At 41.3% G+C, this 16,903-nt stretch overlaps 1 protein-coding gene across 1 annotated transcript in view; it reads right to left on the bottom strand.

The window, feature by feature from the left end:
* The window catches only part of LOC116103093 (deleted in malignant brain tumors 1 protein-like), a 129,544-nt gene that overhangs the window by 72,815 nt on the left and 39,826 nt on the right, over window positions 1-16,903 (bottom strand). Inside the window, exons 8-13 of the mRNA XM_031388569.1 lie at window positions 10,742-11,059; window positions 10,168-10,197; window positions 8,473-8,511; window positions 6,671-6,818; window positions 4,545-4,735; window positions 3,591-3,620 (exon numbers count right to left, since the gene is read on the bottom strand). Coding sequence (XP_031244429.1) covers window positions 3,591-3,620; window positions 4,545-4,735; window positions 6,671-6,818; window positions 8,473-8,511; window positions 10,168-10,197; window positions 10,742-11,059 — 756 coding nt within the window. The remainder of the gene's footprint in view (window positions 1-3,590; window positions 3,621-4,544; window positions 4,736-6,670; window positions 6,819-8,472; window positions 8,512-10,167; window positions 10,198-10,741; window positions 11,060-16,903) is intronic.

The raw sequence follows: 16,903 nt of genomic DNA, 5'->3' as shown, positions 1-16,903 counted from the left end.
CGGAAATCCGCCTGCCTCTGCCTCCCAAGTGCTAGGATTAAAGGCGTGCGCCACCACTGCCCGGCTAGAAGCTATTTTTAATGGTAGTGTTTCCAAGATCTTTCTCAGCACATTTGTTATTGGTATATAAGAAGTATATATATGGGGCTGGAGAGATGACTCAGTGGTTAAAAGTAGTGGCTGTTCTTCCAGAGAACCCAAGTTCAATCCCACATAGCAGCTTACAATAGTCTTTAATCCAGCTCCAAGTGATTTGACACCCTCAAACAGACATATATGCAGGCAAAACACCAATGCACATAAAAAAATAAATCCTTTTATAAAAGAAGTGTATATATGTACATATATATGATTTTCATAAATTGATTCGATATGTGTCACTTTATCAAAAGTCTTGATCATTTCTAGAAGTTTCCTGTTGGCATCTTTGGAACCTCATGCTTGATGTCAAATCATCTGCAAGAAAGGATAATTTGACTTCTTCCTTCCCTATTGGTATCCCTGGAATCCCTTTCTCTTATTGCTCTAGCTAGTGCTTCAAGAATGGGGGGAGGGGTGGATAACTAGTAGGTGATCTTCCTGAAATGGTCTGCTTTGGATTAGTTTTAAAAAAAATGACAGATTTGTTCCCATAGGCAAGGCCCAGGAGAAAAATCATTTTTGGAAAGATTCCTGCTATTAATATGCTTTTCCTGTTATAATTACATATATGACAATCACTATATATTAGTCCACCCTTTTGAGCAGATCTCTGCAGAACTACGAAGATCTACTATTTGTTAGTGATGCTATATAGACAAATAGATGGCTTCTTAACACTTAATGATGATCCCATAAGAATTCCCAAAATTATGTTAGTCTTTATTAAGCTCTTTAATAGTGGGACTGCTATTAGGTCCTTTCTGATAGTCAAAACTGCAATGAGAACTCTATCAGTCTCCCATGTGTCACCAGTTAATTTCTTCTAGTTAGTAACCAGACTTTCTACTACTCAGAACACATTCCAAGAGGTTGTAAAACCATTAACCAAAGGTCATAAAAAGGGAACTATGATTTATTATAGGTGCTAGAGCAGAAGATAAAATATTGACTGGGTGTTATTTCACCATTCATAAATGACTTACACATTCTGAACCATCCCTACATATCTAGGACAAAACCAACATTATCATGGTGGGTGATCTTTCAGATATGTCTCTATTCAGTTTGCTAGTACTTTGTTGAGGATTTTTACATTTATGTTCATTGGGGACATTAGCCTGTAGTTTTCTTTTCTTTCTTCCTTTTTTTTCCACCTATCTTTTTCTCCAAGTAATACTGGTGCCATAGAAAGAGATATAGAGTAATTCTTCTGCTTCTACTTTTCTAGTAATTTCTAAAATATTGGTTGTAGATCTATGTAAAAAGTTTGGTAGAATTCTTCTGTGAATCTATCTAGGCATTTTTGAGGCTTTTATTATTATTATTATCATTATTATTACTATTATGACTTCAACTTATTTCTTATGGGTCTTTGCAAGTTAGTTATCTTTTGTTGGTTTAACTTTGGTGGTTTGGAAGAATCTAGAAATTTGTTCATATCTTTTTAAAAAATTATTTTATTTACTTACATTCCAGCTGTTGCCCCGCACAGTCCTCCTCCACAGTTCCTCATCCCATTCCTCCTCCCCCTACCACTGGGCATTTCCCTTCCCTGGGGCCTCAAGGCTCTCAAGGATTAGGCACATCTCCCACAGAGGTTAGACCAGGCAGTCCTCTGAAAGAAAGGCAGTCTGCAGTGACCAGGCAGTCCTCTGAAAGAAAGGCAGTCTCCAGTGACCAGCCCAACTTGGGATCCATCTCATAGGGGGACACCAAGACCTGACACTATTACTGATGTTTACAGACAGGAGCCTACCATGGCTGTCCTCTGAGAAGCCCTACTAGCAGCTGACTGAGACAGACAGATACTTATACCCAACCATTGGACTGAAGTCAGGGACCCCTGTGGTTGAATTAGGAGAAGTATTGAAGAAGCTGAAGGGTAGGGTGATCCCATAGGAAGACCAGCAGTATCAACTAACCTAACCCTTGGGAGCTCACAGAGATTGAGCCACCAACCAGGCAGCATGCATGGGCTGGTCTGAGGCCCCTGGCACATATACAGCAGAGGACTGCCTGTTCATTTCTTTTTTGATTTTATCTTAATGGAGATTTTTTTAAAATATAAGTTCTTTATCGTAATAGTTTTTTAAAAAAATATTTCCCTATGCTCACAGCCAACCATTGAACTGAGCATGGGGACCCCAGTGGAGGAGTTAGAGGACGGACTAAAATAGCTGAAGGGTCCTTATCTGGCATCAAGGGGAGGGGAGGCCCTTTGATCCTGTGAAGGCTTAATGCCCCAGTGTAGAGGAATGCTAGGGCAGTGAGGCCAGAATGGGTGAGTGGGTAGGGGAGCATCCTCATAGAAGCAGGATAAGAAGAGATGCCACAAGGTTTTTTGCAGAGGGGGAACTGGGAAAGGGGATTACATTTGAAATGTAAATAAATAAAATATCCAATTAAAAATTTAAAAAGTATTTCCCTATATTATTCTGAATTTCATTGTTCTCTGTCATAATGGTTCCATGTTCATTTCTAATTCTATTAATTTGGATAATCTGCTTTCTTTTGGTTAGTTAAGCCAAGGGTCTATTGATCTTATTTATCTTCTCAAAGAACCAGCTCTTAGATCTGTTGATTTTCTGTATTGTTTTCTTTGCTTCTAATTTATCAGTTTGTGCTCTGATCTTTGTTATTTATTTTTAGGAGAAAAATCTCTGGGAGAATTTGTAAGGCCACTGTCATAGAGCTTCAACTGAAGTGAGAAGGTACATCCTATGTGTAGGCATGGGCTTTTCATAGGTTATGGTCCCAGGCTGAATAAAAACAGAAAGTGAGCGGAACACCTGCATTAACCTCTCTCTGCTTCCTGACTGTGGATGCCATGTGAGCTCCCCCCACCACAGGTAAAGAGAGGCACTGTGTGCCTTCCCAGGCATGGCAGGCTGCACTTCAAACTGTGAGCCAAAATGAACCTTCCTCCCTAAAGTTGCTTTTGTCAGGTATTTTGTAATTTTTTTAAATAAGAAAAATAACTAATATGCTTCTGCCATACTGACTTTTTGATGTGGAATATCTAATTAAGTGTGTCTTACCTTGGTTAAAAACAAGGAATTCAAAAATTAAATAGACAATTATCAACATAAAGTGACCTGGTGGTTGAGTAAATGTAACTTTGTTCCAGTGTGACTGGGTATTAGGTTCACACAGCAACCTTGCAGACAGAACCTCTCTGTCATCTGAAACTTGAACTAGGAATTGGGAAACAGGAGAATGAGAGCAAAGGTTGATAGTAAAATCACCAAGAAGACTGGGCATGGCAGTATACTCAGGTAGCATAGGCAGGCCGATCTCTGTGAGTTTGAGGCCATCCTGATCTCTGTAGTGAATTTCAGGACAGCCAGGGATGCTTAGTAAGACCCCATCTTTAAAAAATTATCAGGAGTGGGGGAAGAGTAAGAAAAATGAACTAAAAATGACAGGTAATGACATGAGAGTTGACTCACTGATCAGATATGGGGTCTTCGTTGTCATCTCTGCAAAAACAAGAAAGCTACAGTCAACAGATACCATTCCAATTATGGAGACATATTTGAATCATTGTTTGGTACAGAGCATCTCCTCAGTCTTACAGCTTGCTTGGTGAATGTGCCCATTACTTACTAAAGGCCCTGGGAACTGTTAACACCATTGTAGACAAAATAGATATGAGGCCTGACTGGTGTCTATAGGTAGAAAGTAGTGTAGAACCCCAGGTAATTAGTGAATCTCTGAGGACTCCATTTCTCATCTGTAAAAAGGGATGATCCACAGGTTTATATAAGAATAACACAGGTAAGAAGCGTATCCATGCTAGCAAATGGATGCTATTGCAAGCATTTGGCTCACAGTTGTTCTAATTGATCTTACTAACTTGTGTACACTGTACTTTAACAGAGACCCTCAGCTTAGCCTCTGCCTTCCCATCACGTACTGCATCACATTGGTCTTACTCCTCATGAGTTCGCTTGCTGTTTCTCTATGAACAGCCTACCTAATATCACAGGCAAATTCAAAATGGATTTCCCTTGGTGTTTTAGTTGGTGTTTGCAGCCTATAGTGGTCCTGCACATGTGTGCCTCTGCAGCACATTCTAATACACACACTATTTTATTCATTTGCTTTAACTTAGTATGTTCCATTTACCCTCCATTGTGTCTTGTGTATTGATTGTGACCTCTTTACTGGTGTGCACAAGCCTGAGAGAGGTCCTAGAGAGAACATGTTCCCTTTCTCTGTACCGTCTGAAACACCCATCTGGGACTAGAGTCAGAATACTAGACTCTCTAATGATCCAGCATCTGTTGTATGAATCCTCACAACAGATTCCCCATCAGTCAAGTATCTTGTCCAAAGTCACAGAACAAATGATGGCACATAACCAGGAAGCACAGAGCTGTGACTCCGTGCCACCTTCTTACCTTTGCCTTCAAAATAATAATAAGCCATGAAGTTTTTCCCAATGTTGTTCTCGCCTCGGAAGTACACGAGGGTCATTGAGCTGGAGTGAGATGTGAAGGTGATGTGCAACCCACGGCAGGGCTTCCCCAGGGACTTTGTGGAGGATGGAGGGCCATCCAGGATTTCAAAATACTCATTGGTGCAGTCGAGGCTAGGGAAGCAAATATCATGAATCCCTCTTAATCGCTTCATCACAAGGCTAGGAGCTCTTTTGTGAGTCCTGCTTTATGTTATAGGGGTAAGAATTCTGAGAGCAAGCCCAAAGTCTGTCTGTTATGTAGACACAGTATGATCACTTTATCCTGTATTTTTCCTCTGAAAATTGCTGTCTGAAAGGAATGGGCCTTTAAGCAGATGGAAGAGGAAGAACACTGACTTTAGAGGACCCCTGTTCAGGACCAGGGAGCTGCTGTGACCATAGGGCGCTTCACAGTCTTGGGCTGACAGCTAATCAAGGTCATTCCACTATGTGATGTTTGAGAGAGAACATCTAAAATGAGCAATAGGGTTTGGTTGTTTGTGGGCCTGGTAATAGAATAGCTCTAGGTTCAAATCCACTTCACTTCCCACAGAGACAAGCTTTGACAGCTAGCCTGTCTATAGCTAGCTATAGACCTGTCCCATTGATTTAGTGAAAACCATATGATCTTGTCAGCTGCAGCATTTCTCTGTGAACTTTTGTGTAGCTGTCAAACCAGCGCTCGAAGCAGACTATGCCCTCTCACCAGCCCAACAGCTACCCATTCCAAACCACCCTTAAGCACAATTCAAGATGGAAAATAATGTGGGGGTTTCTTGGGGTTATTTTCAGTATAATTTGAATCTATGAATAACTTCATTTTATGTATTTACAGTATTAAAACCTAAAATTTCCTTAGATTCTGTATTTTTCCCCAGATAGCCAGGACATGTGAAGTGTGTGTGCATGTGTGTGCGTGTGTGTGTGTGTGTGTGTGAATATGATCAAAATATATTGTATGCATGTGTGAAATTTTCAAATAGTATATGAAATATTACATGAAAAAATAAAGCAACATGTTTTAGAAAAATTCACCAACATACAAAAAAGCATTCATATTTCCTTAAACCTATAATGAAAGAATGTAAAAGCTATAGAACTCACAATCACTCTGAGAGCAGCAAAAATAGAGAGATATCTACATATACAGGCTTGTATAAAGAGATAGTATAAAATACTACCTAGGGCTTGGCAAAGCAGGACCATGTGTGTTGCTGGTGAGAAGACGGCAGCCATCCTGGGAAAGCCTATCTGTGCTAAGAAGCTAGCTGTGTACTTCCCATACAACTTAGCAGTCATACTCTTGGGTATTTAGCCTGGAAGAACGATCTTACATTTGGCATAAAAACCTCCCCTGAATGTTCCCAGAAGCTGCATTTGCAATAGTTGAAGTCTAGTGATGAGCCAGATGTTTCTCAGTGGGGAAAGGATTAACCAACTCTGGCACAGCCATATGAATGAAATCCTTTTCCACAGTAAAGATCCACAGCCCCTAGGTACTACAGCAACCTGAACAGATTCTTAGGGGTACTGTGATGAGTGAAAAAAAAGTCAAGCCCCAAAACTACATGCTGCATGATTCCATTTACAGAACATTCTTGGAATGGCAACATGTAGAGGTGAAGAATAGATCATGGTTAAGGAACAGAGATGGGCAATCCAAGAAGACAAAGGCGGAAGGGTAGTTCCTTTGTGTGATGTACCTGGAATAGAGCTGTGGTTTTGTGATGCCATTCACAGTGTTAAACTGTGTGAATCTGCCCACCCCTTTATCACACAAATAATTACATGTAAAAATTCTTGGGAACTGAATACAGGTTTTGGTACACTTACCAATAACACTCTGATATTAATTTGCTGGCTTTGTTAATGTTCTACCACTGAGAAATGCCTGTGAGGGGCATATAGGGGTATGTATTATTTTTGCAATTTCCATTGTGTTTACAGTTATTTAAAAATAAAAGTTTTAAAATGCATGAAAGACTTTTTGCATGTAAGAATCAGAGTAGGAATGAACAGTTAAAATGTTGAACTGCGTTGTATGCTTATATAGTATGCATCACTTACTCAAGAGATGGGAATGCCAGCCGTATATGATCAGAGGTACTTGCTCTGATCTCCCACACACAGGTTATGTTGTCATGCATTTCATTCATTGGGGGATTCTTAATTTTTCCAGGTGCACTGGTAATAACTCCACCACACCGAGATTTTTCTAGAAGAAAGAGGATTTGACAACAAAACTGCACAAGCACATCAGTCAACATGCTACGTGGATGGAAGAAAAGTTCACAGGAGAGTCCCCAGCCCTAGCTGAAGAGCTACAGGCAGTCAATAGCTCCTGGTAGAGAGTCAATTTTATTTAGGGATAAGGCTCCTAATAGGTTATCCTTCCTCCAGTGATCAGTCCTAAACCCTTGAGCACATGGGAAACACTTGGATGGATGGATGGATGGATGGATGGATGGATGGATGGATGGATGGATGGTAGATAGATAGATAGATAGATAGATAGATAGATAGATAGATAGATAGGGACATTGCCTAAATTCAAGGTGTGGATTGGGGGATCATAGGAGCAGTTAGAACAGTGGAGGAGGGTGGATATTGTACAACTATGGTATACTCATTGTATAAAATTCTAAGAAAATGTTCTTTAAAGCTTTAGTTTGCATTGTTCAGTTTACTAATTTTATAATTTACACCTTTTTCCCCTTTTTCATGTTTTTAAAAAAGAGGTTTTACTGGTCATCACTTTGTGGATGTGCCTTGGGATGTATTGAAGTTATAAAATGGTTTACAATATCTTCCAAACGTAAGCTATTAGCATACATATGTCTGAAGTTTGGAACAGCTTTCGTCTTTATGGAGATTTCTAGTTCCCTACTGGGAAGATGAATATTGGTAAGACCTTTCTCTCTCATTTTCCTCAGTTGTGGATTCTATTGTTCATTGTCAGTCACATCTTGCCCATGAATATCTCATGATCTCACATAACCAACGACTAATGCACTGCCTCAGTTTCCAGTTAAGAGTGAACCTCTGTGGGATTTATATGTATGTATGTGATAATAATAATGACTGGCCCACCCAACCATCATTTCTTAAAGTGATGCTATTAAATATATGCTATTAGGTAGAAAGAAGCTAGCCTGAGTTATATGCCTATCTATTAATGATAGTATTTTACATTCACCAGTCCACACATCTGCCTGTCTGGTTTTTGTTTTTTAGCCTGGTTGTCTATATGTCTACTCCAATACTCAGTTCAATGGCAATGCAAAGAAATCATATCTAGTCAGATTATCTGGCTGTGTGGGGCCTGGTTCTGACCAGCCAGGCACTTCAGGCATCTTCATCATCATCATCATCATCATCATCATCATCATCATCATCATTTAGCTCTTTATCATCAAATGTGCTAAGTCTGTGCTATACCAACTGGAGGTTCTAGAACCCAGAAATATAGTCAAAGCTAGAAAAAGGAGATATGAAGAAGAGTGTGGAGAAGGGGGCTATTAGAGAGGGCAAGGTCAGAGAAGGCAAGCACACTCTTTATAGTGGACTCCTTCTGAAGTAATGGCTCTAGGTGCTGACTTGCAATATCGTTACATGAGTGGTCGTGTCTAACCTTCACTTATAGTGCTATGGCTTCGAGAATAGAGAAGTGGCACCATGTCTCTGTTTGAAACTCCTTCTTTGACTGATTAGACATGAAATTACATCCCTAAGTACATTGGCCTTTTCTTTGGGATTCTCCGTGTGAAACAATTCTAGTGGGGTTACCTAGACCAGGCATTGGTTTCCTTGAAGAATCCCTTCAAGGCTTGAATGCTAAGGAAGAGGGCATCCAAGCACTGAGCTCTCACCTGGATCCATTTCTCCTCCCATGAGAGCCAATGGAGGATCTGCCAAACACAAAAAGGACATGTGGACAACAGGGTCTGCAAGCTCTCTGTATACAAGAATCATGAGAAGCTCATGGCAGGCGCAGCCCCTCAGCTCCTCTCAGGCCTCCTGAATCAGTGTCTAGAGTTGAGATCTAGACATTAAAGGGCTTTGTGGTACAATAGTCAAGCAGTGCTGACATAGATCCTGCTTGGATTTCACTGTATTACTTTCTTGTCCCCCAGAAAAGTGAGATAATTTTAAAATTAAGATTTAAAAAAAAAAAACCCAAGACACTGAAAACTGGGGTCGTTGCTCAGTGGTAGAGTACTTGCCTAGCATGAATAAGGTTCTGGGTTCACACACACACCCCCGGGCATTTAACTCATTTGTTAAAAAGAATCAAACAAAGACATAAAATTCTAGCTCCTAAATCCTCTTCCAGTAACCCAAGGGGCTGGGGATTACAGCTTAGGATGTAGAAATCAGAAGACACACCACTTCAGGGGCCAGCTCAATTGGTAAAGTGATTACATCGCAAGCACAAGACCCTGAGTTCAATTTCTAGAACCCTCATACAAAGAGCTGTGTTTGGTGGCACACATTTGCAGCCCTAGTGCTGAGGAAGCAGACACAGGTGGATCCCTGGAGCTCAGTGGCCAACATATATGCATTTGCATGTGCACACACACAAATACACACACACACACACACACACACACACACACACATGCTCGAACTCACACACGTACACACACACACATTTAGCTCTCTTTTGACCCAGTGTTGCTAAGAAGTGCTGAGTCAGGGCTTGAAGATGCAAGGGCTCCTCCAGGCTCCTAACATCTCCCCTCTAGCAATTCTCAGTTCAGTATCATCCATTGCAGATTATCCTTCTGGATCAATTTATTTCCACCTGGAAGGGCTGGCAGCTAGTGGAGGATGTAAACAAGTCTTTTCCAGACCTTGTGGATAACAGCGCTTATTCCTCTCTCTCTCTCTCTCTCTCTCTCTCTCTCTCTCTCTCTCTCTCTCTCTCTCTCTCTCTCTCTCTCTCTCTCTCTCTCTCTCTCTCATACACACATACACACACACACACACATACACACAGGCATGCACTGAGAATTATCTAACAGCATGCTATCCAGGGACCTCAGGGTCTAATGAGGAGAGCCTGAGCATAGGAGTTCCAGGGAGGATGAAGAAACGCTAACAGCAATGAAAGCTTTGTGAGCCAGGGCTGTACCAGGAACAGGATGCAGAGGTTGCAGCAAGAGAATCAGCAAAAGAATCACCTCAGTGGGAGAGTGTTTGTCTCACTGGCCTTTCCCGATTGGGAAGGGAGTGTCTTGGCCATAGCTCACATTTCAACCAAGTCCTAGCTACCCATAGGCCACTGTGTCTATGCAAACCTCAAACTAGACTGAACAAAGTGTTCTCCCAAAATCTGAGACATCAGTTATCCTGTGCGTAGGATGCACAGTGGAGGAGATGGGCAGAGGGGCTAGGCTAACTGACTCTGAAGGCACTGTCTACTCTCCTCTTGGACAACTGGGTGATTATATCTTGTCTTTCTGCTACTCCACTGCCTCAGAGCATATGTCAAATCCAGTCTTCAGCAGAACCTCTTCCCCAAGCTTCCAGTGAGTTACACACGTAGACATGGTCTTCCCTACCTGAGAGTGTAGCCATTCCGTATTCAGCATCTACAAAAGTAAGAGAAGTAAACATCTACTATGAGGGACTGGAGTGCCAGCACTGTGAGGGCCTGATGTGCTAGCTCTGTGAGGGACTGGAGTGCTGGCTCTGAGGGGAACTGGCATGCTGGCACATGTTCAATAGTTATTTCTACACATAATGTGATAATTAGTTTATTTTCACTGTCAGCTAAACTGGATTTGAAACTACCTCTGGACCTTTATGCAAGGGTGGTTCCAGAGAGGTTTATCTGAGGATGAAAGACTATAATCTTTCTGATGGGTGGAGGTCCCAGGCTGAATAAAAGGGGGGAAGTGGAAAGCATGCACCACTCCTGTCTGATTTGGAACTGCACGGGCAATGAGACAAGCTCACTTACACTTCTACCACCATGGTGGAGTGTGTTCTCAAATTGTGAGCCAAAGCACACCCTTCCTTCTCTGGCTTTTGTTAGTATTTTGCTACAGTGGAAAGAATAGTAACCGACACAAGGTGTGAAGGGTGTTCTCCTGGAAGGGCTGAAGCTAGGCCCTAAAGGGCAGTGTGTCTCACCTGAACAGATGACACTGGCATCTTCACTGTGATCGCAGTTGTGGGAGAACCACCCAAGGTGGGAGCATTCCTCCAGGTGCTCCTCATGCCCCTTGCAATGCACGTTGTCAAGGAGAATCTTCCCAGAACCTTGCCCAAAGTAAGCTTCGCTCAGGGCAGAGACAGCCCAGCCACACCCCAGCTGCCTGCAGATGATGTTTGCTTCTGGAAGGTCCCAGAGGTCATCACACACAGTCCCCCAGACTCCCTGGTAGAAGAGTTCTACACGGCCCGCACAGCTCCCGTGGTTGCCTGCCAGCCGCACGGGGGCCCAGCCTCCTGGGGAAGAAAAAGGAAACAGGGAGATAAAAGCCACCTTCCCTGCCCACTGATGGCTGTTGTCTACAACCTAGCCTCTGTTCTTATTTTCCTTGAGCTGCCAGCCTATGCAATTATCCCACTGCATCTGCTCCATAAAACCTATGGTATTTTCCTTTTCTACATCCTGTTTCAAGACAGCTTCACTGTGAGGGGATATTTGCAGAGGTAGCAATTCTCATTCTCTTTTCAGTGTGACACTGAGACGCTCCCAGTGAGTGGCCAGCCTTCTTCTTCCCTACTCCACCCCTATTGACACTATGCTCTGGGCCTTTGGTTCATCTTGGTTGTGAGAGTATACACACGTAGCTTTACTCCCTGAGCTAATCATGTGGATTAGCTCAGTCTACCATGCTGGATGATGAAGGACCTGTAGCTGGTCATTTCACTCATTTCTGGAGACAGCTGAAGTAAGGGGGCCAATCCTAGGATAGACATCTTCAGCTGCCTTTCCAGTGAGCCACATGCACAGTAAACCAAAGCCACAGCCAACAAGCCTAAAACAGCAGATCTGCCCAGATAACTTGTAAACTAAAGCAATTTAAAAAAAATGGTAGTTATTTCCTATGTCTGTGTTTTGTGGGTAGTTTTACATGGCAATATGTAACCTAAGTATTCCTTTATCCATACTCCCTTTTAGATAGCCTGTTCTACTTACAGCCAAAGGAAGACCTGGGGTCAAGATCACACATCTGGAATGGAGTCTGCCTGGATAGGCTGGCAACAGAGGTTTACACTGACTCCAGAAGAACCAGTGCATAGCTGCACAGGCTAAGATTCCCTTTGGATATTTGGAATCAGAAAGAGAGCTATATAATATGGGGTTGAAACTTCCCTGGGGGTAGGGGTAAGTCATAAAAACAGTTAATAGAGAAGTTATTTAGGGTAGTGGCTGATAGCCAAGCATGAGGGTGCATACCTGTAATCTCAGTGCTTGGGAAGCTAAGAAACGTGGGGTCTTACCAAGAGTTTGAAGCCGGCTCAGGTTCCTTCTAGTATGTCTGGGCTGATGCCCTGAGCAGACCTTGAGCACAAGCTCCACAGCCAGTCCACAACACCCATGGGATGCTCCACTCCCAGGTGCTCTAACAAGCCCAGGATCAGAGGTGAGGAGGACACAAAATCTGTTCCAACACCAGGAGTAACTGGGACCAGCAGGACCAGGCACACAGGAACTCTGCCAGCCCAGTGGCTGAGGTTCCTTCTGGTCTGTCTGGGCTGGTGCCCTGGGCAGACCTTGGGCACAAGTTTGGCAGCCGGTCCACAGCACCCAGAAGGTCCACTCCCAGGCGCTCTAACATGCCCAGGATCAGAGGTGAGGAGGATACAACATCTGTCCCTACACTGGGAGTAACTGGGACCAGTGGGACCAGGCACACAGGAACTCTGCCAGCTCAGTGGCTCAGGTTGCTTCTGGTCTGTCTGGGCTGGTGCCCTGAGCAGACTTTGGCTTTGTGTTTTCCTATAGTTCTTTAAGGGATTTTTGTGTTTCCCCTTGAAGGGCTTCTAGCTGTTAACCTGTGTTCCACAGCCAGTCCCAAAACACTCAGAGGAAGCTCCACTCCCAGGTGCTCTAAAAAGCCCAGGAACACAGGATCCAAGAATCACAGGATCACAGAGACAGCTTGACTCTGAGGAGTTCTGACACAACCAGGATCACAGGAAAGACAGGCTCCAGACAGATTTAGCAAGGGCAGGTAGCACTAAAGATAACCAGATGGTGTGGAGCAAGTGTAAGAATATAAGCGACACAAACCAAGGTTACTTGGCATCATCAGAACCCAGTATTCCCACCATAGCAAGTCCTGGACACACCATCATACTGGAAAAGCAAGATTCAGATATAAAATCACTTCTCATGATGATGATAGAGGACTTTAAGAAAGACATAAATAGCACCCTCAAAGAAATACAGGAGAACACAGGTAAACAGCTAGAAGCTCTTAAAGAGGAAACACAAAAATCCCTTAAAGAACTATAGGAAAACACAATCAAACAGGTGAAGGAAATGAGCAAAACTATCCAGAATCTAAAAATGGAAATAAAAATAATAAAGAAATCAGAAAGAGAGACATCCCTGAAGATAGAAAACCTAGGAAAGAAATCAGGAGTATAGATGCAAGCATCACCAACAGAATACAAGAGATAGAAGAGAGAATCTCAGGGGCAGAAGACACTATAGAAAACATTGACACAACTGTCAAAGAAAATGCAAAAAGCAAAGAGCTCCTAACCCAGAACATCCAGGAAATCCAGGACACAGTGAGAAGACCAAACCTAAGGATAATAGGTTTAATATAGAAGAGAGTGAAAACTCCCAAGGTAATGGGCCCGTAAATATCTTCAAGAAAATTATAAAAGAAAACTTCCTTAATCTAAAGAAAGAGATGCCTATGAACATACAAGAAGCCTACAGAACTCCAAATAGACTCGACCAAAAAATAAATTCCTCCTGTGACATAATAATAAAAACACCAAATGTACTAAACAAAGAAAGAATTTTAAAAGCAGTAAGGGAAAAAGGTCAAGTAACATATAAAGGCAAGCCTATCAGAATTACACCAGACTTCTCACCAGAGACTATGAAAGCTAGAAGATCCTGGGCAGATGTCATATAGAACCTACAAGAACACAAATGCCAGCCCAGGCTACTATACCCAGTAAACCTCTCAATTACCATAAATGGAGAAAACAAGATATTCCATAACAAAACAAAATTTACACAATATCTTTCCACAAATCTAGCCCTACAAAGGATAATAGATGGAAAACATCAACATAAGGAACAAAACTACACCCTAGAAGAAGCAAGAAGGTAATCTTTCAACAAATCCACACAAACCTAATTCCACCTCTTATAACAAAAACAGCAGGAAGTAACAAACTTTTTCTTAATATCTTAATATGAAAATTAATATTACCAACATATCCTAACCAATTGAATCCAAAAAATATGAGGAATTAGAAACTTGTTGACTGTCATCCAATGTCTCTCTAATTTGGTAATTGCAGGAATAGGTCCAATATTGTACAATCCATATACACTTTCAGCTTGTTTGTATGTGACAGTGTCTTGCTGTGTAGAACATAATGGCCTTGAAATCTTGCTTCTTCTATCTCAAGCCTCTCTATTAGTAGTATTGTTTATTTCATGTTTTTACACTATACTATGGTTTTCAGAACAGCTTACATATTTCAAAAATATTTATATACCCAAAAGAAATGTAAACAATTAAATTGGGAGGGGGCTTGTAAGAGAACAACAAAGAGTGAGACTGAATTCTTTGTTTGATGTTTGTAACTATTGTATCAAGTTTGAAGAAGAGGACTTTATAAGTTACTCTTTCTTTGAGATGAATGCTTTTCCAAATTATCACAGCCAATGAACCAGATTCTTACTCTCACCTAATGTCTGTGCCACCCTCAAAGTGGAACCATTGTTTATTGAAACAGTTGGTGAATGACTTTATGGATAGAACATCTTAATGCACACACTATTTCATAAATAAATGTAACCTGTTCTCTGTGGGCTGAGAATAAAGTCACTCACTCAAGTCAAATAGCTTTGACCATAGCAGGAAGTCTGTATCCAAAAATCATGCCTACAATCCATTCCTTGGTGCAGCAGAACTGTCAACTCTCAGCTTAGCTATGGTGAAGGTAAAATCCTTTGGTGATGTGAGGGTCATTGAAGTACAGCCTTATTACAATGAAATCCAGTGTCTAAAACATTGTTCTTATTTTGGGCTTGTACCACAGTAAGAGCCAAGATTTTAAGCTCTACTAAATACAAAACAAACAAACAAACAAAAAGACTTTATATATTTATGTTCATTTAAGAAAATACTAGTAGTGAAGTATGATTTTGAAATATACAGTTACTATATTTGGAGTTATTTAAAATTTATATTGAGAAAAACATATGTATTTTCAGTATTGCTATAGACAAGCATCTACATAAGACTGTTAAATTGATTGTTGTTTTATATCAAACAACTTTTATAATACTCATTTTTATTGTTATAATATTTTATAAATTTTAAAGAATATGACAAAAAGATATTGTAAGTATTGAAGGGAAATAAGAATGTGATATAATTCTATTTACTTAAAATATGTTTTTAAATGTTAACAAATTCAGATAAATTGAAATCATGTAACGTTTCTCATCATAATGCAATAAAACTTTAAAAAAAAAAAGAATAAAAGTTTGAGGCCAGCCTGTGCTACAAAGTTATACCTTGTTTTTTAAAATAATAGTGAAAAAGAATTGGTATAACTGGGTCATATGGTAATATATTCCTTTTCTTTTCTTTTCTTTTCTTTCTTTCTTCCTTCCTTTCTTTCTTTTGTTTTGAGAAATTCCCAAACTGATTTCCAAAGTACCTGTACTAGTTTACGCCCCACCTACAGTGCAAAAGGATTCCCTTTTGGGTCCCTTTTGCCACATCCATGCCAGCATTTGTGGTCATCTGTGTTCCTGATGATAGCCTGCTCTTCTGACTGGGATGAGGTGAAATCCTGCAGTAGTTTTAATTGGCATTTCTCTGATAGCTAAGGATGTTGCACACTGTTTGTAATAGTTTCTGGCCACATGTATTCCTTCCTTTCAGAACTTTATAAATCCTGCTACAGTGACATTTGCACATTTGTGTTTATGCTGGGAAGTGGAATCAACCTAGCTATGCACTGATTGGTGCATGCAGAATGAATATGTGTGCATCTACACAATTGGGTATGACTCTGCTCTAAGGAAATCATGAACTTTGCAAGTAAATAAGTGGAAAGGGAAAGATTGTACTTAGTGAGGTACCCTAGATCCCTCAAAGGCAAATGCTGTATGTTCTCATTCACATGTCATTGCTAGCTTCAGATCATGTTTTATATGTTTACCCTGGAAGTCACACGGAAATCGGGAAGTTAGATGGCCAGTGGGAGGGAGTGATACATTTGGGTGGTGGGGAGAAAGCAAATTATAGATGAAATGAGAAGAGAGAGAGAATACTGGATGTTAGCATTTTGTCTAGGCTCCACCCCACAGTTACCTGGCAACAGCCAAGTGTGCCTGACTCACTACAAAGGGGCTGCTTTGCCCCTTCTCTCTTTTGCTTTCTTGCTCTCACTCTGTCTTCTCTTCCCATTACCATCCTCCCTCTCTCTTCATGTGCTCAAGGCCTCTGTATGCTCATGGTTGGCCTCTAGTCCTCTTCTATCTCTCTCTCTCTGCCTTTCTCTGTCTCTACTACCCTCTCAACTCCCCGTGCTCTAAACAAACTCTATTCTATACTATACCATACCATATGGTTGTGTGGCTGGTAACTCGGGGGAAGGGATGCCTCAGCATGGGCCCATGGAGGCACTCCCTTCCCCACACCTAACTATACATCCACCAAATATTCCTTCTCTCTTTATTTTTATAAAACACAAAACTGGAGGCATAAAGATTTAAGCAGGTAGTGGAATGGTGGGGATGAGGATACAAAGGGAAGTGTTAACAAAAATGAAGAATGCATGAAGAAACTATATGCAACCTATGCTCTTACATCCCAGGTTTTAAAAGGTAACAAAAGGGGACAATGAAGCACATGTGATAAAACAAAAACAAAGCAAACAAAATAAAACAACAACTACTACAAAGGGGAATACTGAGGGCCAAAGGCTTACGTGGAGATAAGGGTAGTGGGATTGAGGTGCAGGAATGTATGAAGAATCCTTGGGACACTCCACTAATTTATAAGCTAAGTAAAGCACATTTGAAGAGGAAGAAGAAGGAGGAAGAGGAGGGGGGAGGAGGAAGAGGAGGAG

This window comes from Mastomys coucha, unplaced genomic scaffold, assembly GCF_008632895.1.
Source record: "Mastomys coucha isolate ucsf_1 unplaced genomic scaffold, UCSF_Mcou_1 pScaffold21, whole genome shotgun sequence".
NCBI classification, from domain to species: Eukaryota; Metazoa; Chordata; class Mammalia; order Rodentia; family Muridae; genus Mastomys; species Mastomys coucha.
The sequence above is the reverse complement of the archived record's forward strand: the minus strand, read 5'-3'. Positions and strand labels throughout refer to the sequence as shown.